This window comes from Centroberyx gerrardi, chromosome 13 (assembly GCF_048128805.1).
Source record: "Centroberyx gerrardi isolate f3 chromosome 13, fCenGer3.hap1.cur.20231027, whole genome shotgun sequence".
Classification (NCBI taxonomy): domain Eukaryota; kingdom Metazoa; phylum Chordata; class Actinopteri; order Beryciformes; family Berycidae; genus Centroberyx; species Centroberyx gerrardi.
The window spans coordinates 23,594,225-23,621,600 of NC_136009.1; the positions used below are offsets into that span (position 1 = coordinate 23,594,225).

The following is a 27,376-nucleotide window of genomic DNA, read 5'->3' on the forward strand; positions in this document are numbered from 1 at the left end:
ATTGACTTATTGCCCCGCCCTATTCCTATTTTGTGATATTATACTGTGTAATGAGTCGTCAATAATCTTTAATGCATATGCAATGCTTTTTATTGATCTGGTAAAAGCTCAAACCGTTTGGTGATTGATGTCTTCATGATCTCGCAGTCCCCCTATAGGACACTTAAGATCCCTTCATCACCCTATATTGTTGCCTTGATTTATGTGCCTCAGCTTCAGATGTGGCACTGCTACTTGGAAATATAAGGGGCGCTCCAACTCTCATTCAACAGCGAGCGGTGTCATGGTTTTATTTTTAGCTCTGGGGGGTAATGAGAAGCCCTTGTAGCCCTGCCTGTCTTTCATTATTATTTCAGTACGAGGCGGCCTGATGGCACCGCCAGACAGGAAGAGAGACATTGAAAATATAATGGCAGGAGGTGCTGCCGTCAATGGAGGGCGAGGGTGAGTCACCGGCCTCCCATCTCCCGCTAAACCTGCATGTTTAATCTTCATTTGATGTGCGGCTGCTACTTCCAAACACACAAGCAGTGTTTCAGTCTTTATTATTTTTTTTCCCCCACATTCTCTGCTACTCAACGATGTAGAAATAGACTGCTGAATGCCGGACTCCCTTTGACAAAAAGTCTTTTATTGAGTGGAATGAGTTTTTTTTTCCCACAATGTGCAAAAAGAGAAGAAACAAAAATAGCTCAACAACATACTGTGACCCTGTACAGAGGAACCTCAAATGCTCAAGTGCTAATACTCATCATCGCAGCCATTCAAGCTCTCTGGAAAACACACAGCAGCGCTACCACTCCCACAGCTGTCGGTGATGTACGAGCGGCGGCCGGGGGGAACGTGATGTGAGACACGTTCCCTTTGTGTGAGCACCTATGTATCTGACCCGGAGCATCTCGCCTCTCGTTACTCACATTACACAGACGAAGGTGAAATCAATAGGGACTTAGCACCAGGATATATCATTAAGATAACAACGCTTCTCATCCCCCTTCTCCTGACTGACACCTGATTCTTATTCATTGAGACGGAGAGAGGGGAAGGAAGAAGGTCTCAGAGCAAGAGAGAGAGAGAGAGAGAAGGGGAGGGTAGCCTACATGAAACATACTCTTATCAAATAAGAGAGAGGGAGAGAGACCGAGAGAGAGGGGAGGGGAGAGTGCACGGATCACATTAATCTAAGAAAAAAAAAACCCCCAATATTCTCCCAAATGGTGCCATTCTCCTGCGAGGCATTCAGGATCACGGAAGCGGCAGCAGATGAATATAGTAGGATGGATGCCGCCGCCGCGTCCCCGCTCTCGATCTTAATCTCCCGCTTGTCTTGTGTGACATGGCTGTGCATTTACATGGCAATCCCGCTTGTAGCTATATAAATCGGCCTATTAACTGGTGACAGGCCGCCGACAAAGCCTTATGATACATAGGAATATGCCAAAGTGCAGACGAGACAACGCAGACGCGGCGTCCCGGTGAATGATGCACGCCTGCCGTTCAGCCAGGAGTGCTGCGTTGCAAAGTTTGACTTGGGTGACACTTGTGTGAGTTTACCGCACTATGCACACTTGGCGAGCTTTGTGTATGAAGGTCGGAGAAATGATTCATATGTCGTTGCCTTGACGCGAAGAAGAATCTCATCCTGCTTGATCTCCTCAATCCTTGAAACCCACAAACCGACGTAATATCTGAACAGGGACAAATCGTACCTTCTCAAATAGATGGAGGCAAACAAGACCACATGTGATTCAAATTGCAGTATCGGTGTTCAGCATGTACTGCAACAAATTATATCTCCATTGTCAGATGAGGGACGTTCTAGTGGTTAGCAGTGAATCCTTCATAGTCAAACAGTGGCTTTGTGTTGAGCCCAAACTCAAGTTTGTACGCTCTGTGGTCGCTCTGTGATCCCTCTGGCAAACACACACATACACACTCACACACACGCATGCGCACACAAACGCACAAAAACCAGGAAGATCCACAGTAAAACATTGCATGCATCGACAGTGGAGTGCGTGAAGGTGTCGTCTCCTAGTCTAACCTCACATTTACAAGCTTTCCAAGCCGTACGAACGGATGTAGGCAGGAACTCTGAACTGGCTCCGCCTCAGCAGACAAAACACACAGAGTTGGAGAAAGGTTCATAGCAAAGTCCAGCGGGAATACATGACTCCATCTCCACCTGTGTCCACTATGTTTCTTATATACTTCATATGTCTCCATATCCCATATCTGCAGGAGGTCCGCTAACCAGGCGGCCCTTCCATCCCCAATCCTCAGTCCCTTTGAGATGAATCTCTGAAAACATTAGTCCCCACTTTCCACAACAGTCACGTCTTCTGGGGCACCAGAGGCGCCGCCGAGACCGCCGCACCCGCCGCACCCGCCGCACCCGCCGCACCCTCCAGTGTCCGGTTGGCCGGGAGGGGCGGGGGGCTCCAGTCGGGCTGGTAGAAGTGGATGTCGAACGTCCGTGCCCAGTTGGCGAAGACCCGCTTCTCCGTGATGAAGCGGTGGTGGCTGCCTCGCCGGCCGCGCTCGTGGGAAATGTACATGGCGCACTCGTCCGGGCCGTGAGGTTCGTAGTAGTGGTACGGGACGGAGTGGTGCTGGGGCTCCCTGGGGGGGCGGAGACACACGAGAGAGACATTTGACATCTTAAAAACATTAAAGAGTAACTAAACCCCAAACCCAAATCTGTGTAAAGCCTGACATGTAAGGGTAAAAACCGTGCTACTGAAATCGCCATCTGCTATTGGCTGATCTTTGGTACCAGGTGATGTCACCTTCTATAGAGTACAACAGGTGCTGACATCACCTGGCACCCAAGATCAGCCAATAGCAGATGGCCGTTTCAGTTGCATGCTTTTTCCGTGCTATGGATTGGTTTCCATTCGTTTGTTTGTTCCATGGCATCTGCAGGTCTCAGAAAGCCAAATTTAATGCTACATAGAATTGAATTTAAGAATGATTTAACCAAAATAAAGAAACAAAGTTGGAAAACCCAGCCTATTTCTACTTGAACAAAGCTCATGAAATTTCCAATACTATACATGGGCAGAATAAGAAAAAGCCAGGAAATTGATTGTTAAAGGACAATTCCAGTGTGATTGGAGTTTTTGCTCATTTCCTGCATTCCCGTACTGTTTTACATCACTGGAGATTGTTTTCCAGTGCTTTGATCACATTATGTGAAAGGCCTATTTGCTATTTTTCCCTCGTCTTAGTTGCTTTTCAAAGTCAATATTTTGAAATAAACCCTGTCTAAACATTACAACGTACTTACAAGGTATATTACAGGTAAAAAAGATAGATATCACGCACGATCTCATACAGATTGGATTTTCATGATTTTCTTGGGGGAACTGCATCTCAACAATGCGTTCCAGTGCTTTCAAAATCACACTGACTGACCACAGGGGGCGCTACAGCTTTGGTTTGTTCATTTGGTCGTTCATCCATACGTCAGGCACGATATCTCACACACCAGATCGGATTTTGACAAAACTGTGACTTGCCACTGTGGTCTTGCGTTTTCAAAACTACACTCATTACAGTAGTACAGTACAGTAACAGGTCAACACAAGGTGACATGTTCTTGTGTCTTATTGGTCCAGAAGCGGACTGCATCCTCCATGGGGAACAACATGTTTTAGAATAAACAACTCAAAACTCTTCTTGATGCCCTCCGGGTGCAGGCTCTTGTGCATACAGGTTTAAACAAAAGGCAACAAAAGGAAAGTTATTTGGTAGTGCGGACTTTGCTTTGTTTGAACTATATGTTAGGCCTTGTTCTTAAAGAGAAAGGGGGGGTGAGGTTGCTTTAAAAACAACAAGCAACAACAAGGAACAGTAGCAGCTGAACAACATGGATGGAGATTCATTTGCTGCTGAGAAAGAAAGAGGGAGAAGAAGAGAGTCAAGACGGGGAGAGCATGAAAATGATCAAACTTTTATTGGAATGTTTGTGATTATATTACAGCTAATGTAACATTTATATGTATTGGTTATTGCTTATTTATTAATGCTGTGGCTACATCACTTTCTTTCCTGTCATGCCAATGAGGCATATTTATCCTGACTTGACTTTAGAGTCAGAGAGGTTTTGCGAGTCAGACTTCTCAGTCATATCACGTCCAGTATATCTGCAAACTTGGCTTGTTACGGGAAATAAGGATTGCTAAGTAACACCTTAAGCAAATGACTGCTCCGAGAAATGAACTGGTATTCCCTCTTCATTATCATCATGATTGAATTTGTGTCTAAACCATAAATAAAAAATAATTCTCTAATCAATTAGAGCCAGGAACAAAGATATAATGAACCTTTTGCAGTTTGTTCACTTTATGGAAAAATCTAATAAGATTTGTACTTCATCCAATAAAATTCCCCAATTAAAATGTTGGCTGAGATGGATGAGACGTGAGCTGTAATTCAAACTGTAAAACTCCGTTAATGAGGCTGAACTGAGATAGTCGTCAGAAGCAAAAACTAAGGAGGAGTCAGAACTGGCTTCGTATCCCACAGTTCTTTGCATTTCTGCAGAAGGCATCCACTACATGAGACCAGAATGGCGGTCGGGAAGGATGCCCCTGCCTTCGAGCGGTAGCTACCTGCTTTGAGCCCTTTGTCTGCCGTATTCAGTGCGTTTCTAATTAGAAGAGGCAGAATTTCATCACTGCCAAGGGAACTGCAGGATGGGCGTTGCTAAGTGTACATGCCATGGTAACTTCAGGGCTAGGGAGGGTAAAGAATTCTCACAAATTCTTTGTTCTGAGATCTACGGAAGCTGATGAGCTTAAAAAAAAACCCTCAGTCCTTTTTCTTTGTGTCATAAATTCTTTGTCACCATGGCAGCCAGCAGCCTCTCCTCTGTTTTCACTCTGACCCAATGGCAAAGTCTCTCCACTAACAACAAGGACACTTTAGAGAAACAGATGCTATGATTATGGCTACATTTTTAGCTTAATAAAATATCATCAGTGGCATGGATTGCACTAAAGATACAGATGTACCATTATTTCTATAGCCCTTCATCACAAACGAATGTCTCAAAGACTTTATAAAGAACAAACCTACCTAGATCTAACTAATCAACAATCAAAAAACTCCCAAGAAAGCCTTATCAGGAAAAAGAAATAGACGACACCGTGCCAAGTCAAAGAGAGATCGATCATACTTTATTTGGATGGTCCAATGTTGATCTCATGTTGAACTCAACCTTCTATCAAGTGACTGTAATGTGCCACTAAAAAGTCTACTGAGTTTCAAGTGATACTCATAATTGTGTGAAAAGTGTTGTATAGATAGTCAATGTGTGGGCTAGGGTTAATCTTAGGGTTGGGGTTGATGTTAGAGTTAGGGTTAGCTTAGGGTTACATAGTCTGTGGAGATGCAGCAAATAGGCAAGTGACACTTTGTTGAACATCTATTTTCTGTCACCTAATAGTTAGTTGAATATCAACATCGGACTATCCAAATAAACTGTTACCAAGGGATTCGGCTGAGCGTGCAAAAGCTGCCAGGACAAAACAATAAAATGGACATGAACAATGGGGTAAGAAAGCAAATCAGACAAAGACAGACATGATGAGGCAGAAAGATTGGACCTCGGCCAGCTTGGCCAGCACCCGCATTCACTGCCAGGCGAAATCAAACCAAAGATCTTATGTTTTGGAGGAGGAATCACTCAATAGTAAAAATCTGGCCTGCCTTCTGGGCTGCAAAAGTGGGCGTTAATCCTCACATATGCACTCTCCTCAATTTTGTCTCACGTAGAAACAGCACAAGCATAGCCGTTACCATAGCGACTGACCTGGTACAGACCTGAGACACAGTTGTTTTCCTCATAAAACCTAATATCACAGAAACGTACATTTTAGTTCTGGATGTTAGCAATACATTTTTGAGTGTGTAATGTGTTCAAAATAAACCTTATGTTTGATACAACAGATGATACAATATTGCACAACTTTTACATTAATGCCAATTGAGAACAGATTGGTCTGTCGCAGCTTGCGATGATGTTTGTGGTACCTGGAAATAGGGGCAGAGTGAGAGCTCTCTACCTTTTCCTCCTCTCATCCCTGATAAACAAAAAATAAATTTGACATCAGTGTGAAATCTCAACATCTGGAAAGTCAGATTGCTCGTTCGCTGACACATACTCTAACACTTTCACTAATATTCAGGCAATTTTCTGTACTTCAGAAACATCTCCAGCCATACTGACATTTTATTTATCAGCTGCCTGCATACATTTACAGTGTTAATCTCTCATATCAGATGAATGCGCTGCTCCTGTGAATTTTATACGTTCGAAGCCACCGCCTAGGCTCCTCTGCTTGATAACTCCTTGTGATAGTGAGGAGATGATGATGGGAGTTTTATATTCAGGTCCAGTGTCTCACCTGCAGAAGTCAGGGGCAACCATGCCATAGACATTGATCCTATCACACAGCTCCAGGGCAATGGTCATGGTGAACCAGCCGGTACTCAACCAGGAGTTGGAAATCCTTCTGCAGAGGAGAGGGAGAGGAAGAGAGAGGGAGGAAGAGAGAAGAAAAAAAACTTAGAGAGAGGGATTTCATGCGTGGGAGGCCGCTAGGAGAAAACTGAGCCGTATTTGATTTTTCGAATGTGATTAACTGGGATAGATAATCAGAAAATCCCACGTCAGTGTAATATGGCAGAATAAAGATTTATTTAAATCCAGAGGTCGATTTTTCTGACTGCAAGATCATTCAAGTTCCCTCACAGCTTCATTAAAATACAGATCCATCCTACATATCGACGGATACAAATGAACCCTGTCAAATAATCAAACTCTTAATCAGAAACTAGCCATGGTCTGCATGTAGTGCAGATAGTTGGGAATGACTTGGCTTCGGTGGGAGAGTGATCGCTCCGGTTTAAGACTGCTCAGTTTTTTAGTCTTGCCAGCAAAGAAATGAGCACTAATCAAAAATGTCTGAAATATGCAGTAATGAAAAAAATATGAAATGATATTTACACTGCATAAGAAAATCTCCTTAATTCTAAATGCCCATCAGAATGGGCTCTTTCACAGGCTGCTGTCAGATGAAAACCTCAGTCTTATTTTCAATTTGACTACCACGCATTTTTTAAATTTTAACACTGGTTTTGAAAAGGTTTCATGGGCCCTAGAGTCATGAAATTTGCACTGCTTCTAAAAGGACCATGAAAACCTTCAGTTCAAGTAGAAATATATTTACCAAAACCAAAACTCGTGTTTTTGCCAGCAAATAAATGAGCACTAATGGAAGTTAGCTGAAATATACAGTGGTGAAAACATTCTGAAATGTTGTTTCATAACTCTAAATGGCATTCAGAATGGCCTCTTTCATAAGAGCTGCTGTCAGATGAAAACGTATCTTCAAAAGTCCACTCGAGGAATTCAGTCTTATTTTCCCATTGACTACCATGCATTTCTGACATTTTGTTATGTGTTCTGAATGACTTTTATAGGCCACAGGGTTAAACTTTAGAAAAACATGTTAGCCTTCTGTTTCAGAAAAAATATAGATATATAGAAATATATAATAGAGACAAGGAACTTCATAACGCTGATCTCCAGCTCATTGGACTGTAGCCATGTCTGTATTCACTGCCAGACAGTCCTGCAGTAGATTTAGCTGTTGGGGTCCAAAGTAGAGTTGCATCTCTGGAGCCAATCAATATACATTTAATTAATTTATAAATTAGTTTCAGAGAAAATGTACGATCCCAAACTAGCCTTCCTCTGGTTAGCCCACACACAATGTGGAAAACTTGCATGAAATCAGTGATTTACAAGACAAAACACAGTAGAGGGAACAACTGAATCCTACAGTAGAAACAGCCTCAGCTCTGCATCGCTATCACAGCTCCCTGCTGCACAGCTGAAGCTCATTTTGATTGGGATTGTGACTGGTGGAGGCAATCGTACATCAGTTATCAGGTGCATTTTGATAGACTGTTTAGAAATACTAAATGGGATGGTGAGGTTACTGGAAGAATATAAGCAACCCCAGTGACCTTCAATATAATCAGTCCAACAGAGGAATCTTCTAGGTGTGACTGTGAAGTTGTAGTTTACAGACATCAAGTTTCTCACAACATGGAAAGACAAGAAAGCGAAGGGACAGTTAACAATGAGAGATTAAAATAAGATCAGTTCTGCTCAATGCATTTAACACAATTTTGTAAAAAAAAATCATTACTTGAACTTCAATTTATATCATTAAAATGCAGAGGGTCCACTCTTTAAGTGTTATCATGTTGTCAACAAAGGAATTACTATCATTAAGGTGCTACATGTAGCATTTTAACAACAAATCACTGCCACATTAATTTTGAGACAATAATATAATTACCATAAACAAACTAGACCATCGCCGAGAAGACTGTCAGCCTCTAGCGGCCTCTACTCTGCATTTTACATCGTTTGACACTGGATTAGATTTTGTGGGAAATCTGCTGGATTGCTTTACGGCACAAAAAAGGAAGAGGGCGCTGTTCTTCCAGCGCAAACAGAGCTAAAACTTTCAGAGTTTCTTGCAACTAGTGCAGTGCCCGTTCGCCCCGCTGCTGCACAGAGCGCTGTTCGCTTGTTTATTCAAAGTTTATTAATATTGAACGTGTCGCGTGTCCAAATTGCGCCAAATCCGACACCGCACGTCCTCGGGTCCCCAGCAATACACCCGCCAAGTGTGAAGTAGATCAGACGAACGGTTCTCGAGATATGCGAAGGACACACATACAGAGATTCCTTGCTTTATAGTATGACTAGTGCAGTGCCTGTTCAAAACATGCCTGTTCGGAACGGGCCGATTGCTTGGCCTCCGGTATTGCTGCTTGCAGCTTTCTCGAGAACCGCTCATCCAAACAACTTCACACTCGACACCGCGCTTCCAGTCGCTTGCTTTGAGCCCCGCTGCTGCACAGAGCGCTGTTCGCTTCTTTATTCAAAGTTTATTCATTATTTTGCATGTCCGTGGGTCCCCAGCGATACACCCGTCAAGCGTGAAGTAGATCGGACGAACGGTTCTCGAGATATGCGAAGGACAGACAGACAGACAGAGATTCCTTGCTTTATAGTATGATGATGATGATGGCAGATGGTGTGAGGAGTGAAAGGCCGATGAAAAAATCACCTCCGACTTGTTCATCCTCTTCAGTAAAGAGAAAGAGAAAACCTTTGACCAAAGAAGTTTATGGGAAATATGGTGTTATTTCTGAGAAACACTAGCACTAACAATACAACTGGCATGAGATAGAGACTACCAAAATCATGGTTTAATTAGTTTACGGTAATACAAAGGTATCAAAATTAATTTGACAATGATATATTGGTGTTAAATTCTACACATAGCAACTTTAAAAGTGCCTGCAATATTTTTTCTATGACTAGTTGTCACTATTTTTAAATTGTGGATAGGCAACACTTATCCAGAGTGACTAAGAAAGAGTGAGCAGGCAGAGGTTCAGTGTCTTGTTCAACAACATTTTAACAGGATGCATCTCTAATCACTCGACCGTCCTGTCACCCCGCTGCCTGCTACTGCTCCACTATTCCCACACAACTCTTAAGAACAATGCCGCAGCAGTTAACTTTCCCTTGGCAAAACAGAGGAAAAAAGCACAAGAGCAACCAGGCAGGCACTTTGACGCTCTACTCAACTCCAGCTGATGAGGATGACACATTTGGAGTGGAGGGTTTACCTGCCTGTTTGAAAAGGCGTTCACTCCCTCCCTCTCCCTCTCCCTCTCTCTCTCTCTCTCTCTCTCATTCTCTCTCAGAGCGAACAGTGCAGAAGGGGATAAACGTCTGGCAGAAGCGCTGAAATAAAAGGCCTGTTTAGCATTTGTATTTTGAACACTTCTGCTCCTTGGGGGGGCGGTGAGAGAGAGAGTTGCTGTAGGCGCTTCTTCCTGGAAAGCCATCGGGGAGGGAGGAAATGTTCCCAGCGCGTTGAAAGGAGTCGAGGGGATGTTGCACACGCAGGACTGGAAGACGTGCTGCGCTGTCTGAGGCTCTTGCTCTTGTGCGAGGATTTGTCTCTCTCTGTGTCCGCACCTCTGCGTTTTTTCCTGTTTGTGCTCCATGTCTGCGCAAACAGCAACATTATTCCCCTCTTCCTCCCCTCCATAATCTCTCCCCAGCCCAACCTCTCCTTCACCTGTTCGGTTTGGAGGGCCGGTGAGATTTGCTGCAGAGGTTTTCTGACACAGCTGCTGCACATGATCAGCGTCATATTCCTGTTGTGGTTCACAGTGGAGCAAAAGAGCCCGAATGTGTAGATATTTTTAGACGCACACTGAATCAATCAGTCCACATTGGCTGGGAACGGTTTGATAGATAGTGACAATGCACTTTCCTCCGACATTCAGCCTTATTGGAGTCTGCTCAGCGGGGTCGACCCGACCTGATGCTATCGTGGCTGAAGCACGAACTTCTACTTTTCATTTAATTAAGAGCAGGCCCAGGTTGTCTGGAACATGTTGATTTGTTGTGATATGCAAACACAGTGACTGACAGTCTTTAATATGACAAGCGCCTGCTTCCACCATCCCCCAACACACACGCACGCACGCACGCACGCACCCGCACACACGCTCGCTTCTTTTGCAAATTGGAAAAATTTCAAAGTTCAAAGCACAACATTTTGTCATCAAGCAATCTGTGTTGGACGCGGAGAGGTCTTAGTCAGGAGGCGCGCAGCTAATCTCACTTAAGAAGTGTTCCTCATTTCCTTGTTTATGAACATGCTGATGAATAATGCGGTGTGAAATGTCAAGCTCCTGTTTCTATAGTCATCTCTGAAAGGATAGGAAGCAAGCTGTGAGCAGGAAGAGAGGGACTAAGTTTTATCCGTGTGTAGGAGGACTGTGTTGCTCCCCGCATTTGTATGGTGTTGTACAGCTACAAAAATATCCATTTTAACTAATGGTTTAATCTTGTGTTCAATCTTGTGTCTTAAAATCGTATTTTTCTTTAAACATGTGAAAAAGAAGTCTGCCAGTGTGGTGAGCTAATTTTTCCCCAATGCAGTTTCCCTTTTTTCAATAAGCACCAGTAAAGGAGATCACTTGCTTCAAGATAATGACACTTGATTCAAGAAAATTATTGAAACAAGTCGATTTGCCTTGGAAACAAGTGGAATTATCTCACACTATTGGCAGATTGTTCTATTTGTCATATAAACAAGATTATAGGACTCATACTTGATTAAATGAGTTGTTAAGATGGTAATTTTTGCAGTGAGGCTCTAAGCAGGAAGTGAAGGAGCTGAAACATGTTGGTGAGAAAATAAATGGTTGGTTTTTTTTTTGCATGGAGTCATCGTTTTGTTTCGAGTTCCCTGGCTTTTCCACGACTCGCACTCGAAACAGTAGTAGGTGCATTTCAGGCTTTTACCTGACGCTCTCATCCTGAGTGAATACACTGAGAAAGCTTTACAAGTTGGTGTTGATGGGTAGATTGGCTGTTGAAGGGATCCAACCTGTGACCTTTTGGTTACTGGATGGTCTCTCTAACCGCTGAGCCACGCTTCCACCCACACAGTTCTGTTCAAAGTATTACAACTGAGCCCAATATGGATCCAGTACAATGCAACACAGCGGGACTGTTAGCGATTACAACATAGCGTTATGGGAGCATAAAAAACGGAATGATTTCAAAATTTCAAAAACTAATTTGCCTTTAATCACCGGTTGAGGCTCATCCCGGCTTGGCAATTAAGCACAGTGGATGCTGAGGGACACCTGTTTTTCATTGCTCCTCTGTTGATATTATCAAAATGGGTGGATGTGGCAACATCCCACACCATCTTAATTACCTTTACTGAAATGGCATAACCCATAATAATCGACAATTACAGGCTGGCAGAGTTGCCGAACCCATCGGTGATTACCCAGATACTCTGCTATCAACACTTGCTCATTCTGCCTCCAAATCTTCAAAGACAACAGGATTCATTTTATGTTTTAGATGAAAATATTGTTCTTTCATCCCCTGGCAAAAAGATATAGCTCATATCGCATACTAATGGTTTCTTATTAAACTTCCTAAACATGCAGATTAAGACAAATGGAAACGCTAATGCTTGCGGCATCTAATGCCTGTAGCTTCTCTCTCTCAGTCCAATCATTCCTCCCGCATACTATCTAATAAAGCAGAAATGCCCTAAAATAAGCTTTACAAATGCTGATGCCTAATGCTATGAGGGATGAGATGCACTAAATAAGAAAAGCATCACACACCACTTGCTTACTGTAAACATCTACTATGATTGCAGGCCCTGATTCTGACGGATGGATGTCTAAGTTATTCACCAAATCCTCTGCTCAGTAATTTCCCCCCTGACATCTGTCTTAAGCCGAAGTCAGATTCAATCTCCACTGACATCCCTGGACGAAGACTGTGAGAGAGAGCAGGAGAAACAGAGTGTGTATGGTAGCATTTTCATTAAGCATTAATCGCCCCGGGGCTGAGGACTCGGCTTGGGCTCATTAGAGTCCTCCAACTCTGTTCAACTTGAGAGAAGGTGTTGCAGAACTCAAGAGAAAGGCTGACAAAAATGTTGATATTATTCCTATAATGATGTGACATAATGTAACCGTATGTTAAAGTTAATGGACGCCTCCCAGCCAATCAGAATCGAGCACTCCCCCAGGCCATGGTATAAAATCTAATAGAAAATATGTACATGATGAAAAAGTAATTGGCGAGCTGACAAATTCACCTGCACATCTTTTAATAATCATCACAGACTACCTCCATACCTTTCACCATCGACTGACAGCCTAGCCAAATAGATACTGACCAAAGTCCCTCAGGCTCAGTATAAACTAGCTATCAGTGTTTTATTTTTAATAAGGATATATTGGATATTGGCTTTGTGTATTTTCTTTTGGGACAGTGGGAATGCTGAGATGCACAGAGAGCTGGTGAGACACATGAGAGAAAGTTCTGGCAGGATTCAGGGTGTAATCACACTTCCAACTTGTTTTCTTTGGTCTGAGCTATAGTGGAAAAGTTAACTTTGTTGCATTTTTGCATTTGGTTCGTTTAGCTTCACACAGCCCAATTACAAGTGAACCAGAGCTTGTAAACTAAAGTCATACAGACTCACAAGTAGCTAATCTATTGGCCAGAGTTTTGGTAACTTGTCAGGTTAGAAATACTGCCGGCCGGGGGAATTAAATCTAATCAGATTCAAGTTGCTGTAACTTTAGCAAAGCATGATGGGACCTGATCATGATGATACCCGTTAAGAACACATGAAGAAATAGCTGAATATGAGCATCAGTCCAGACTGTGGTTTGCCCCCCCGGCTCATTTTATTATGCTAGGCTTTTCAAGCACGAGGAACTGCTGGCTGTCAGATGTCAACATCAGTCTCCTTCTACCCATAAACCCTTACGTTCTGGGGTCGTTTCTCATAGTTGATTCAGATTACATTCTCACTCCTAATGAACCGCACCACAGAAACTCACATTTCCAGGCGTCTTGGTGTGGTTATCTGGCGCCACCCAAGTTCGTGGCATTGCTTTCACCTGCCAAAATGAACCAAACTCAAGAAGTAAATGCTCCAGAGTAAATAAACCACTCCAAACATGCCTGGTGTGAACGCACCCTCTGTCCTACATCATCATGGGTGGATGTGATTCCAGTGGCAGAGGTATTAACCCCACTACGAGCTACCCTCCACACATCTCATAGAATCAGAATTACTTGTCTTGGTGGCACATTCCTGTACATTTCTTCCATTCTCCTCCCCTCACCTGTCCTTGCCGGTCTCCTTCTTGAAGAGCTCGTCGAACTGCAGCATCTTCTGCCAGGAGATGATGTAGACCTTGAGCTTGGGCAGCACCTGGTTCATCAGCCTCAGGTTGTTGTACACCAGGCCCTTGCCGTCACGCCTCATGTAGCTGCTGGGGCCCCAGAAGATGAACACGGTGTCCTGGCTGGCGTTGAGCAGCTCGTGGCGGCTCCGCAGGACCCGCTGCATGCTGGAGTGGGCGATGACGCGCAGCGAAGTGCGGCGGCCGACGTCACCGGCGTAACCCCGGGCCGTGGGGGCGTCGTTCATGCGGATGACGCACTCGGCGCGGTCGATCTCGTCCCCCCGACCGCCGCCGATGAGATGACCTGAGCTGGTGACCAGGGCGCAGGTCTGACAGTGCATCTTGAGAGGCTGAGAGAGGAGAGGATAGATAGATAGATAGATAGATAAATAGATAGATAGATAGATAGATAGATAGATGGGAGTAGGGAAGGGGGAAGTAAACAGACAGTTAGGGGAAAGAAGCAAAACTTTCACATACAAATATGTACTGTGCGTGTAGATATTTGGTCTCCTCATCCCCTGTGGATGCACCCGCAGCATTACCAGCACTATTTTCATATTCATTTTGCACCATATTTGTTATAAAGTCTACTTGCTCCTCTGCAGTAGTCAAAAAACGCTCTGAAAATTCTTTTTCGCCCTTGGTTTATACAGCAATATGCAAAGCAGACAGAAATGCACACCTAGGGGAACTTTAGTAAAAAGCTTCACAATATGTTTGAGGAGGAAAATGCTTTGTTGACAAATGGGTAGTGACAAAGCCTCCTGGGTATATGTGGCTTGTCACATCGCTTTGCAATTGGTAGAGACCTTTGGGTCTTACAGGGGATTCACCTTAAATCTTGCTTCCACGTGCACACATACGGACAGTCAGACCTGTGTGCATTTACCTCCATAAACACACTTCTAATGCACAATATTCCTGCTGTGTGCATGTGAGTATAGCCTCATGAATTATTCCACATATGGATAAGCCCCACTGTAGTAATTAACAGGGACAAATCCCTGACTTGTTGGATGGATAAAGGATAGAGGACTGTGTGTTCATGTGGGTGTGAGCATGTATATATACTGTAAAACGTCCAATAATAGCTGGGGCCTTTATTGACCACAACAAAACACAGCACCAGGCCTTTATTAGAGACAGGCTGTTATTTCTTTTGGCCGGACCACAGTACCCAGTATGCCTAAAAATGACAGAATTTACCGCTACTCTTTAGCTTTTTTAGGCCTATCGCCTGGAAATATTACTGGTATAGGCAACTGATGTCAGACACGTCTAATACTACTAATAATAATGAATATGTGGGTGTAATAATCATGCAAAACGGTTAACTACTTTATGAAAAATTTGATTTATTATTGGTAACACCCCAGGCTACCAGAACATACTGGTCATCAGTCTTGCAAACAAAGCATCAATTCATCCAAACAAAATGAAACAAAAACTGCCAAAGCCACAAAGCGAATCAATAAACAGATAATAAACAATATCAATAAGCCTCTCTTTATGTGACGTATTGACTAACAAACAGGAGCTGCGCTGTATAGCAATTTTCAATTTCAAGACTTTCACGCCAGTAGCTGTATCCATGGCAACGTGATAAACATGTCAGCCTGTTCCACCACATGCAACGTCTCTTTTTGGTAATATATTTTGTGGTATTTTAGTCATTTTAATGGTATTTTAGGATGTAAATATAAACACTGCATGAATTCAGACTCTTTTCTGGTAATTCGGACAAAGTTCCCTGGCTGTCAGAGATCCAGCCATTGTTTTAGACCCGGCCTTTATTGGAAGTTTTACATGCGTACACATATAGTTCACTTTGTGTGGCCTCTTTTTTTCACTACAGTGTGAGTGTGTGCACGCACTTGAATCATGAACATGTGTATGTGTGTATGTGCTAGGCTGCTGTACATTTACTGTGTGTGTGTTGGTGTGTGTGTGTGTGTCCGGGTCTTTCCTCTGGAGATGCTCCGTTTCCAGCGTATCGCCACGACAGCACGCCGCACGGAAAATCAATGATATGCAAACCAGGCCTTAGGAGCCCTGAAATATCTCCCAAGCAGCAATATGATAGTTATTTACATTCTTATAGCCCTAACAAATTTACATTCTCACAGCCTTAACAAGAACAAATGATTGTAGCAGGCCGAGATGTGTCATTATCCTCCACGTCTGCCGCTGCCTGACTTTGACTTAGTACCAGATTACCAGCAGAACTGGCTCATCTAGCTAATGAGGCCTAAGGGAGGAGGGAGTGAGAGGGAGGGGAAGAAAGAGAGACGGAAATAAGAGGTGTGAAGAGAGAGAGAGAGAGAGAGAGAGAGAGAGAGAGAGAGAGAGAGAGAGAAGACACAGAGAGAGAGAGAAGAAACAGGAGGGAAACAGAGTGAGAAAGGACAATGTGACAGAACAAGGAACAAGAGAGGATGGAGGGAGAGAGAGCGAGAGAGGAGAGGAGACAGAGAGAGAGAAAGAGAGAGAGAGAGAGAGACAAAGAAGGAATGGGAGGGAAACAGAGTGAGAAAGGATAACGTGACAGAACAAGGGAAAAGAAAGGATAGAGAGAAAGAAGAGAGAGAGAGAGAGAGAGAGAGAGAGAGAGAGAGAGAGAGACAAAGAGAGATATATGGAGGTAGTGAGAGCCACCCCGCTGCCATAGTGTTTGATGAAATGTTGAGCTAATGAGGTCCTGGCGGTCTCCAGCAGCACGAGCAGCAGCATCCATCCACTCCTCTCTCCTCCCTCAGCCCTTCCCTCTCCCACCTGGCAGGCCTTGACAGCCAATCTGGCTGTAGAGCCGGGGCGCCGGCGGAGCAGGTCAGAAATCCCATTTTCACCCAGGGGCTTTTAAGTGGGTCCAAGGGCCCCGTTCTCTCTTCTTCTGTCTCCCGGAGAATTTAAGTGGGCCTCGCTGGCCAGATTGTCCTCTTCAGGGAGCCCAGTCAGGCTATTACGGTGAAATAGGCTGGATGGTCTGGACAAGGCTTTCCATTTCAGCCGGAATTACGTGACCCATCCAATACGGCGGTTTGGGCGGAGGTGATGGAGTCGCCGGCGTTGGGGGAGTAAGCTGCGGTTTACCTCGACGCGACGCGCAGAACCGGCTGTGAGCCACTCCTGACTCCTGGAGCCTAAAACCTGAATATTTCATTCAAATTGAATTACTCCCCGACAAACTCCAGTGAATATTGTGCATGGCTCAACGAGTCATGTAATAAATGTCATTCATAATTCAACGTACATCTATCATTTATGTATTTCAATAGACTGACTTTGTTCTTCATAACCGAACAAACCACCATTGATCGCAATAAAAAGAGCTGCTGTGCCAAAACTCAGGGTTGGTAGGTTGTTTTTAAAATGTATTCCATTACAATTACTAGTTAACTTACCAACACTGTAATCTGTAATGTAATCTAATGCATTCTGATTACTTTCAGTTATTTTCTAGTCTCTTTGCCATATTTGAGGTATAAAGGTAGCCTACTGATAAGAAAAGGTGAAAAATTACAATGTTGAGGAAATGTATTTCAGGCTTGCATACAAACACTTTTCTTCTGTGCCACAAAGATGTAGAACACCTGCCACTATTTAAACAACCTTCTGTGTTTCTCACTTTCACTTTTGTACGTAACAGAATACATTTACAAGTATTCAGCTGCTACCCAACGCCTAAAATCCTAAACGCCATTTCAGGAGCCTTTGCTCACCGTTAAATCCACAATGAAACTTTGAGCGTGAGAGAGAAATTTTGAGAGCATCTTGCTTCTGTAATTTCACATATTTCTGGTGTAAACAGGATGTGGGGGCGGGACATAACATAGGAAAGGCAGATGCGTGTAGGGGCGGAGGGGCGGGAGTGTTAAAAAATCTGTGATTGTTTTACTGGCTGGATATTTTATGTACACTTCCTCATTCGCCAAGAAGTAACCACTAAAAATATGCTATAATAATCTCCAGTAAGTAAAAGTTATGGGATTTTGATACAAAAATACAAGAAAATATTTCTTTTGCCACTTATTGTTAAATAGCTGTATATTACGACATGGAAACTTAGCTAACAAGGTGAACAAGTCTGTCATTTATCATTTCATGGTGACTCCAAAGGGAAGATTTCCGACAAAAAGGGAGGAGTAACCTTGTTCCACTTGTGGCAGGCACAGCGAGCCTGTCCTGGTTTCATTAAGCCCATCCATTCAGAGTGGCCTAGTAAAGGTACCGAGACTCCGACAGGCAGACGGACAACAGCCAGTCACATCCCCGCTCTGTCTGCCGGAGCGACAGGCCGGACAACGGGGGCCGCTCTCCCCCTGCTTCCTCATTCCGCCGGCGTCTGAACCCCTCCTCGGCTTCCTGCGAAACCTGTCCTTCAGCGGTCTGTGTGAAACATCACAGCCTGCCCGCCGCTCGCCCCCGCCTGACTTCCTGCCCCGCTATGTGCAGAGGAAAACATGGCTGTCAGAGCTACGGGGATTAACCTTGAGAGGGGGGACAGGGGGATGAAAGGGAGGAAGCGCGGTCCCAGACCACCTGGGGAGGCGGTATCATTGAGAGCAGGGGGGGGGGGGATCAAACAGAGGAGATGTGTTACGCCCGTTCAGAGTGTGTTTCCTATGTTAATAAGGGAGATCCTGTGTGATTCAGCAGCCGGGTGTAACTGAGTGGCATTTGGAGACCATATACAAGAGTATGTAATTAAACAACAGACAGGAATAAAAGCCATAGAGGAGTCATATCATCACACGTAATTACTATGTGATTGTAGTAGGGGAAAGATTATGCAGATTGGCTGGTCTGATTAGCTCTGTGGTCAGCTCAGAGCCCTCCGCTGCCCGTGGGTAACACCAGCGGTAATTGGTGGTTAAAACTCACACGGGTCTTTAGGGGGCGTCAAATCAGATTTAATTCCCCCCCGACCCCCACTCAGTCCAGCCCCTTGGGGAAAAGACGAACTTACATTGCAGCGAAGCATTACGGTTGACGTATGCCATACCCCCTCGGAGCCGAGAAATAGCATTCGAGTGTTGTTATTGATTTTGTGTGGTTGAGTGTGTTGGGGAGGGGATTGAGCGAGGGCTTAGCGAGGATGCTGGGTCTTCTAGGATGCGAAATGGAGGATATGGCCGGTAAATGCGAGCGCTGAGAGGCTGCAATCATCCGGCCCAGCAGGATGCTGTCTGGCTGTCTGACTCTCAGTGCCACCCAGAGATGCCACAACACAATAGAGTGTTTTGAAGCTCTCCCAGGCTGACCTTTAGGCTCGTCAAAGACGCCTTTTGTTTCCACAGCTTGGTCAGTGCGGCTTCAGAGAGGAAGAGGGTTCCTGCCAGGGTCAGGAATCAACTTGAATGACGCTCGGGGCAAAAATGTCCTTGAAAGTTCATGAAATTCCTGTGAAATACAAATGAAGTTGTATAAAATGCCCCCAGTAATTAGGATTAACCTTTGTTGCATTTCACCCGGCTCCCATTTTATTCGTTAAATATTCACGTGTGAATGCAACTTTTGTCCTCATGCGGGCCACCGTAGGTGACTCATGGGAGCTTATGAATGAGGGATTGTTTCCAGTGCGTTCTGGGTGAGAAAATAGAGCGTTTTTTGATCAGAAAACAACCGAGCTTGCAGCCTGAAGCAGAAAATGTTGGTACCGCACAGCCAGCAGGAGTAAATGCCAACCCCACACAAACCACTGCATTACTGTAACAAAGGAACAGCTAGTATCGCAAAACACTCAACAATCGTGGCATTGAAGACAGACTGGTTGGGCACAGAGAGGAAAACGGCACCATCCTCTTCTGTAAGGCCTGCTGCGAGTTTCCAGCAGCGGGAAAGAAGTTAAAACCAATCTTAGTGATACAAGTTGAGTGTTTATTTGCAATGCAAATGTATTATTTCGTAGTTCAATAAAACCGCCTGTGAAAAAGACAATAACCTTCAAAATCAGATAAAGGGGCAAAAATGCCCTCGGAAAAAACAAGTTAATTTCCTACTCTGATTCCTACTGTGAGACCAAAAATGTGCAATTTTCGATATGAGATGAGAGAAGGAGAGAGAAGGAAAGGAGGAAGGAGAAATGGGAGGATAGAGAAATAAGAGAGAGCGAGAGAGAGAGAGAGAGATAGAACAACGGATGAAGAAACGAAATGCCAATTAAGGTTAACAGCGCCAAAGGAGGAGCGGTCGGGAGGGGCGGCACAAGTACAGAGTGAGTTACCAATTAGAGTCAATCGCAACAGCTGGAGGCAATGGCAGAGAAAAAGGAGGAATTCGGTTATGGCTTTAAAGGCGCTATTTAGAGGAGAGTCAAAACGGGCGTCCATTGTGTTGATGAGCGTTTCGTTCAGACACACAGGCAGGCTGCCTGCTGCGGGGCAGAGTCGACGCAGGCGGGCTTATTTTGGAGCTGTTTGTCCGGCGTGCGTGTGTCTGACCGGCCATTAGACAGAGCTGAGGCAGGAAGCAGTGCTGAGGACTAATGAAGAAGAGAGCAGGAGGAGGAAGAAGAGGAGGAGGAGGAGGAGGAGGAGGAGGAGGGATGAGGCACGATATCGAAACAGGGGCAATTAGGAATTCCAGTGGTCGGCAGTCATACCCAGGTTGACAGCTCCTGCCGCTCTGACGCCGCGGTCTTAATTAGGCCGGCGTTTTCTGTGAGCACCTTGAAAAGAAGATACTTTGATGGAGGGCAATTATCTACTTCAAAAAAAAAAAAACTGCATCTGGCCTAAAAAGAGGCTAATAAAAATTCATTGGTGAAGGTTGAGAGCAGTTTTTTGGGGCTGGGCGCAGGGGATAAGTGACACGGCTGATGATCTTGTTAGGGGGCGATAGTTGAAACAAGAACTGTTATCATTCAGGGCGTTTGAAGAAGAGGAGAGAGATTTATGGCGGAGCTCTGATCTTCAAAGCAAGCAGGAGTGAAAAGAGGGATCTTCACTTTCTGTATGTGTGTGTGTGTGTGTGTGTTTGGGGATAAGGGGGGGCAACACAGACAGCGTACGAGCGAGTGTGTGCCTGTGTGCCCACGTCTGTGATCAAAGTTAAAATGTTCTGCCATTGGAGGGGGATGCAACAGTTTAAAGGACATCAAATCGAGTCATCAAACCAGTCCACTCACATGCAGCTAAATGCGGCTGTCACTCCTCATTGGAGTGCTGCTTAGTCCTGTAAAGTTCACACACAGTTCAGGTTTGAAGGAGAGAGACAACCACGTTCTACAACCGCACTCACTGCCAGAAAGACTCGGGTTTGACTCCCAGTTCGTCTGAATAGTGTGAACCAGAACTGCACTGGACAACTGGCTGTTAAGTGACGTAAGGCGCAGCACTCGTTACGTTACATAACATCCTCATTGTTCATTTGAAAAAAATGATGGATAGTACAGGGCTGTTGTGAGCAGGAGACAAAATTATTGGGTAAAAATAAAGTAAAAAGAAACAAAGTACCAGGAGTGTAAGAAGAAGGAGAATATACCGCCCTCAGTGGCAGTTTACCAAAATCTGATGCCTCTGGTTATGGTGTTGTCAAGTCAGTTGAAAATACGATCTAATCTGGCAATGGCAGCAGCCATATTGGGAGCCGAAGCGGAGGTTAATCAAGACAACTGATTTTCCAAAGACACATGGGGGACACGTCTTATATCAACTAAACAAAGCAATAGATTGTGTTGAAAATCATCCTGCGGCACCCACAGTTACATAAGCAACTACGAGACGCCACCATTTTTGTAACTTTTCAGGGAAAAGGCTTATAGTGCAGTTACAGAACTACATTTCCCATGAAATGGCCTCTCTTCTCCGTAATGAGAGTACCAAAATATTCTTTCTGGTGGGTGAGTGTACACTAGCCAAAGACCAGAACTATCACTAGCTATAAAACTTTCATGGTGCAATGTTAGCTGGTAGGTTTACCAGCAAGCTAAATGCTCTCTGCATGGAAAGTTCCCCACTACGTATTTGGAACATTCAAAACTAGGTTGTGCCTTGCTTATATTGAATGGAAGCTGTGTAGTTTAGTGTGATAAACGTAAATACCTTTAATCATAACGTCTATATGTTTAATTCCATCGGCAGAGACATAAATATCACTTCGATCTATAACGGATGGGAACCGTATGGGTCGCAGTCTGCTTTTATCAAGTAATCTGCAATGTACTGGAGTAGACAGGAGTGAACCAGAGCCGGGGGATGACGTCGACTTCGGGTCCCTACTGGTCTGAAGCATAAATGTTGTTTGGTCCTCACAGCAGTATTGCTCTCTGATGTCATGTACATCGCGAGATCGGGGGAATGGAGTGACTCACTTTGCCCGTACATACACAGTGTGGTCACTGTGCTCTACTGTGTAATGACTACATAATGGCATGTACTACATAATGACATTCACTCTCATTCACTCTCATTCATAAATACAGTAGTTACGTGACATCCTGGTGACTCAGTGGTTTAAGGCGCATGCCATTTAAGTGCGACGTCCTGGGTTCGCGCCCCACCCGGGACCTTGATCACATGTCATCTCCCTCTCTCCCTCCCCAATCTTTCCTGTCTCTAATCGTAAAGAAAATATAAATAAAAATGGTAGTCCCAAAAACAGTGTGTAAACACAGCCACACTGAAATCCAAAGTTTCATTTCTTGCTCATCCTCCACTCGCTGTTCTGCTTCCCCATTCCAAAACCCCACTGCGTCCCAAACAGCTTTCGGCTCATGTATAGCCCAACGCTGGCCTGAAGGTAAGACGCCGCGCCATTAAACCTTAACTCGCCTCACCTCCCGGACAGAGGGTGAAAAAAAAAACAAAGGCGCACCGCGTTTCTTCTCTTCTCTGTTCTCTCAGAACCTCGCGAACCTCCTCCCCTCACCTTGTCCGATGGGGTGACCCTGAGAACAGAACAAACGCCTCCTCTCCGCGTGAGTTTGTATTCGTATGTGCTGTCGGACAGCGCGGACCCAGGGAACCCGCTGTGTTAAGCCTGTGGGAGTGTGGAGACAAGCAGGTTGCACCTTGTTACAACACACACTCCTCTGCCTTAATTGGCTCCATATCAGCTTGCTTGCTGCCGGTACAGACCGTACAATGATACAGCCATCGCTTGTCCCTCACCTCCACCCACTGAGAGGCAGCCAGAAAAGGAGGGAGATAGTAAAAGAGAGAGAGGACTACTGCTGTGAGGACCACACAAACACATTCCCCCCGCTGGAATGATTGCCTTGGCATGAATACAAAGGACGAGGTGCAATTTACCAGGTCGAAAAATCTCTCCCTCTCCCCTTTGCTCTGAGATTGCAGCGGGAGGCAGAGAAGATAGAGGAGGAAAAGCAAGAGGAAGAAATGACAGAAGGACATTAGAAAAAGAGAGAGGAAGCGGGAGGGTAGAGAGAGGCAGAGAGATGGGAGAAAGATGGAGCGCGAGAGAGAGCGGCGTGACAGACAGAGGCGGGCTGAGGAGGAGAGGAAAATGAAAGGCAATCTGATAGATGAAAAAGAGGAGCAAGAAAGAGGAGTGGCTGTCAGAGAAAGAAACGCTTTGGAGACCGAGAAATGTAGGGCAGGGCCTTTCGGGGAGACATGGAGGGATTTCAGTGGCATCCTTTGATGAGAAAAGTTAGAACTGCACGTTCCCTTCGCTGCCGCACCGAAGTTATGATATCAGATAGGTCATTATGCGAGCGCTATCACGTCATTAAACATCTGTGAGATTTCCTTTGTAGTCGCGTCGGGACATCAGATGGCTCAGCCTGACAAAAGTGATGCAAACTGAAGTCAGCGATTGCGTGTTTGGGGCGACGAGCAGATTTCAAATAAACACATTTGCGCACGGCGGCCTCATCATCGCTCCATTTATTGATGCGGCGAGGCGATATGTTGTGCTTTTTCATAATTCTCTCAAATCAGCTCCTTGGAATGATGGGCATGGTTGTCGCTCACTCCGCCGTGGTAAACAATGGGCCGAATCAATAGCGAGAACATGATCTTGTTAAGAGAAGTCTGGTGAGAGTAATGACTTAGAGGAGATTTCTGAGCTCAAGGTACGCCGCGACTTAATTTTCACATCACGTCCAAACGCTGCACTGCAAAAGTCCCTTTTTTTACACAAGATACAGGGAGTTGAAAATGAAACTGAAAGATAAAAGGTGCAGCATAATCCTAGCGTGGAGCCGAATATATGCATGGGTGGGGACGGCGGGAGGGAATTTGAATACGGCACTCGGGCGAACTGTTAACCGTCAAACTCAAAATGACAAGTTTGTTGTGAACAAGGGCAAACAGGCAATTTTCCCACCGACGCGAAAACTTTTTCTTCCAGACCGGAGACAGCTGTTAAATCTTGGAGTGCGAGAGCAATAAATCCCGTCGAGCAAAATCCCAAAGGAGCAATTACTGTTGTGTTCTCGCAATATAACAACAAGCCCAAGAAAAACAAAAAGAAAAAGAGAGACATCAATAATACATCGCCACTACTACAGTGACTGTGTGGGGAAAAGCTATACTTCCCTCTGAAAACATTTCCAGTGCTAAATATTCTGGTTGGAGTGTGTCCATTATGTGCTGTTGGAACTGAGGATAATGAGAGACAGTAACCAAAAGGGGTGTGTGTGTGTGTGTGTGTGTGTGTGTGTTTTGGGGGGGGGGTTTGAAACACCAGCTGCCAGTGACAACAGTCGTTAAGCAGGAAGAATCTCCTGGGAAGCGACAGATTTCATATTGGCAAGCCGAACACGTGAGTGTGTCTTGCATCTCTCTGTGTTTGTGTGTGTGTGTGTGTGTGTTTGTTTGTGCATTATGGGTGTTTGCATGCGCTTGCATGTATGTGTATATGTGTGAATGCGTGTCTGTGTGTGTGTGTGTGTGTGAGAGAGAGTGTGCAGACTCAAATTACTCACAATAATAATCCACTCTGCAAGGGAAAACAGAAATTCCCAAAGCAACCAACTGGAACTTAGAGGAGAACTTGTTTATGCTTTTTTTTCACTCCGCTCCCAGAGACACATATTTTTAATAGGAAAATGCTAATGAAATGAATCACAACCCTAATGTTTATTGCCAAGGAGATGCCTATTCATTTACTTAATGGAGATGCACCTGAGATGCGATAATAACTGGTGATTAGGAACACGCGAATGAGAGCAGCAGCCACACAGGTTGAGTTACACAATGAAACCAATAATTCCTGCCAGCAGCTCTGGAATAGTCTCAGATCAGTAAATAGCTCTTTGGTGTGTTTTTTTTTTTTTTTACCAAGGTGATATGCCTCCCCCACAAACACTAGGCTCATTAGTCTAATCCTAGGTGTATTCTGCCTAGCAGGAATCCATAAAAACACACACACACACACACTTGCAGCCTTCTGTCGGGGAGGCGCTCCCACACCGTTTCATCCCTTAATGAGCCCTGATAGGCTTTTTTCACGTTACCTCACTCCGAAGAATAGGTGTGCGCCACGCAGCCGTCTGCCGTGTAGCTGCAGTTTAGTTTGCAATTCTGAACGGAGCATTAGGAGGATTAAAACTGATATTATTAATACTTGTGCGGTCGATACTGTTCCTCTAGGTTATTAGCTCAGCATCTGATGCTATCATCATCAAGGCTTTCGTTGCATTATTAATAAGATGATGATGGAAGACGGAATTAACACTGTGATTACGAGCCGGGGAAATGAAGTCGGCTTCAGCTCATAAATAGACGGATACTCTTTTGCTTCACTGAAGTGAGCCTGTGCATCTTTTAATTTCATTAGCTGGACCTCGCTGTTTTCGCCATTCCTCTTCAGAGTAAAAATGTAGATCTTAAGAAGTCATTTAATAGTGTATTCAGTCTTAAAATCTTCTCTTTCTTCAACAACAGAAAGACGACAACGGCTGAGACAATATCACTTGTTTGCGATACTTGTTTTAATAATTTTCCTGAACCAAGTGACAGCGTATTGAAATAAGGCAGATCACTCCAGCTGTTTCAGGACATTACTTGACTCAACTCAAATTGTTGAAACAAGTTGACTTGCCTCAGGAATAAGTGATGTTATCTCACCTTGTTGGCATTTTAAGAAACATCAAATATTAAAGTGATAATCTGCGACATCCTCGTTTTTGTGTTTTTATTTTGGCGCCATCTTTGGTGCCAAGCTGTCATTGCTGTGGTGTTTCTGCACTGAACTTCCCAGAGATCACATGATGTTGTGCCAAAATTTGTTTCCCCTGAAAAAAATGTATTTCGCCTCAACTTCACGCCATGGAAGAAAATAACAAAATCAATTACATTTTTGTGGATTGTTTTCCCATTGCTGGCTTTTAAAAACAATGCTTTAAAAACATTTCACAGCATTACGAATGAGAGTAACCAACCGAGAGTAATAATGAACAGAGATCCCGCTTGTTTTTCATCTTAACCTCTCAAACCACAAGAGTCCATTGATTCTACATGGAAATTGTCAGGCTATAAATTAGTCTACTTGTCATTTATTAATCACATTCCCCCCCCCCGCAATAATTTCCTTGTGCAGCAGCAAAACAACAACAGCACAGAGGACAAAACGAGGACACGCTGCCAGGGGAAAGACATTTTTTTTAAGGGGATACAAAGTGTGGCACAACACCGGAAACATAAAACGCATCACTTCCTGTGCGCCAGATGATTTTTCCCCCGGAAAGACCAACCAGACACCAGGAGTGCGTTCAGCCCCGACAAAACGTAGCAAAACGTTTATTTAAATGGAAACGGTGGTGCGTTGAACACCCTGTTGTGTTACGCAAGCGTTGCAACTATGGCAGCTGAGAAGGCCATTCTTTGCGTTCTTTTCGAAGAATTTTCAGAGCCTGATGAAATCGGTTTAAATACGTGTTTAATACTACAAAATATGCTCGATGTTACAGTCACTGCCCTTGCCGTCCAGAATAGCAGAGAACATCCCAATGGAGTGAAGGGGTATGTGGAAACTGTGGTTCCTAATTATAGTGATCCAACATTTGCCTCGCATTTCAGGATGACAAGGTGAAGGATAATCCACTTCTTACCTTCGAGACTGTTACGATCTATATGAGCTAATTATTTTATTATGAGTATTAGGCCTATCATTATTGCTGATCACTGTTGTTGTGATATGATATTGTAATATTTACCATTATATATTTAGAGGAGTAGAGTGGAGTAGAAAAGTTTATGAAAGTGTCACTCCACAATGGTACATACAATAGCAAAAGATACAAATATGTCTTATATGTCAAATATGTCTGTGCGCACTGCCTTTTTAATACGGCGGGGTTTATATACACGTCGCTGCTGATTGGGTAACAACTCTGACACACCCACCAAACGAGAGACAACGTACCTCAAAGCCCGTTGCACACCGTTTCGAGGAAACATGACGTTCAACCCGGAAACCGTAGCAAAACGGTACAACCGTTTTCAGACTGAACGTGCCCCAGGTGTTCAGAACAACAGCCAAAAGTTTGGACACACCTGATTGAATGTAGTATGTTTCTCATTCTCTTAAAGCCATTCTGATCTAAAGGCTT

General features: G+C 44.3%; 1 protein-coding gene across 1 annotated transcript in view; it reads right to left on the bottom strand.

Moving 5' to 3' along the window:
* Positions 1-1,890: 1,890 nt before the first annotated feature.
* Positions 1,891-27,376, bottom strand: part of st6galnac5a (ST6 (alpha-N-acetyl-neuraminyl-2,3-beta-galactosyl-1,3)-N-acetylgalactosaminide alpha-2,6-sialyltransferase 5a) — a 34,069-nt gene continuing 8,583 nt past the window's right edge. Inside the window, exons 3-5 of the mRNA XM_071924363.2 lie at positions 13,792-14,204; positions 6,414-6,521; positions 1,891-2,622 (exon numbers count right to left, since the gene is read on the bottom strand). Of these exons, the coding sequence (XP_071780464.2) occupies positions 2,334-2,622; positions 6,414-6,521; positions 13,792-14,204 (810 nt within the window). The 3' untranslated portion in view covers positions 1,891-2,333. The remainder of the gene's footprint in view (positions 2,623-6,413; positions 6,522-13,791; positions 14,205-27,376) is intronic.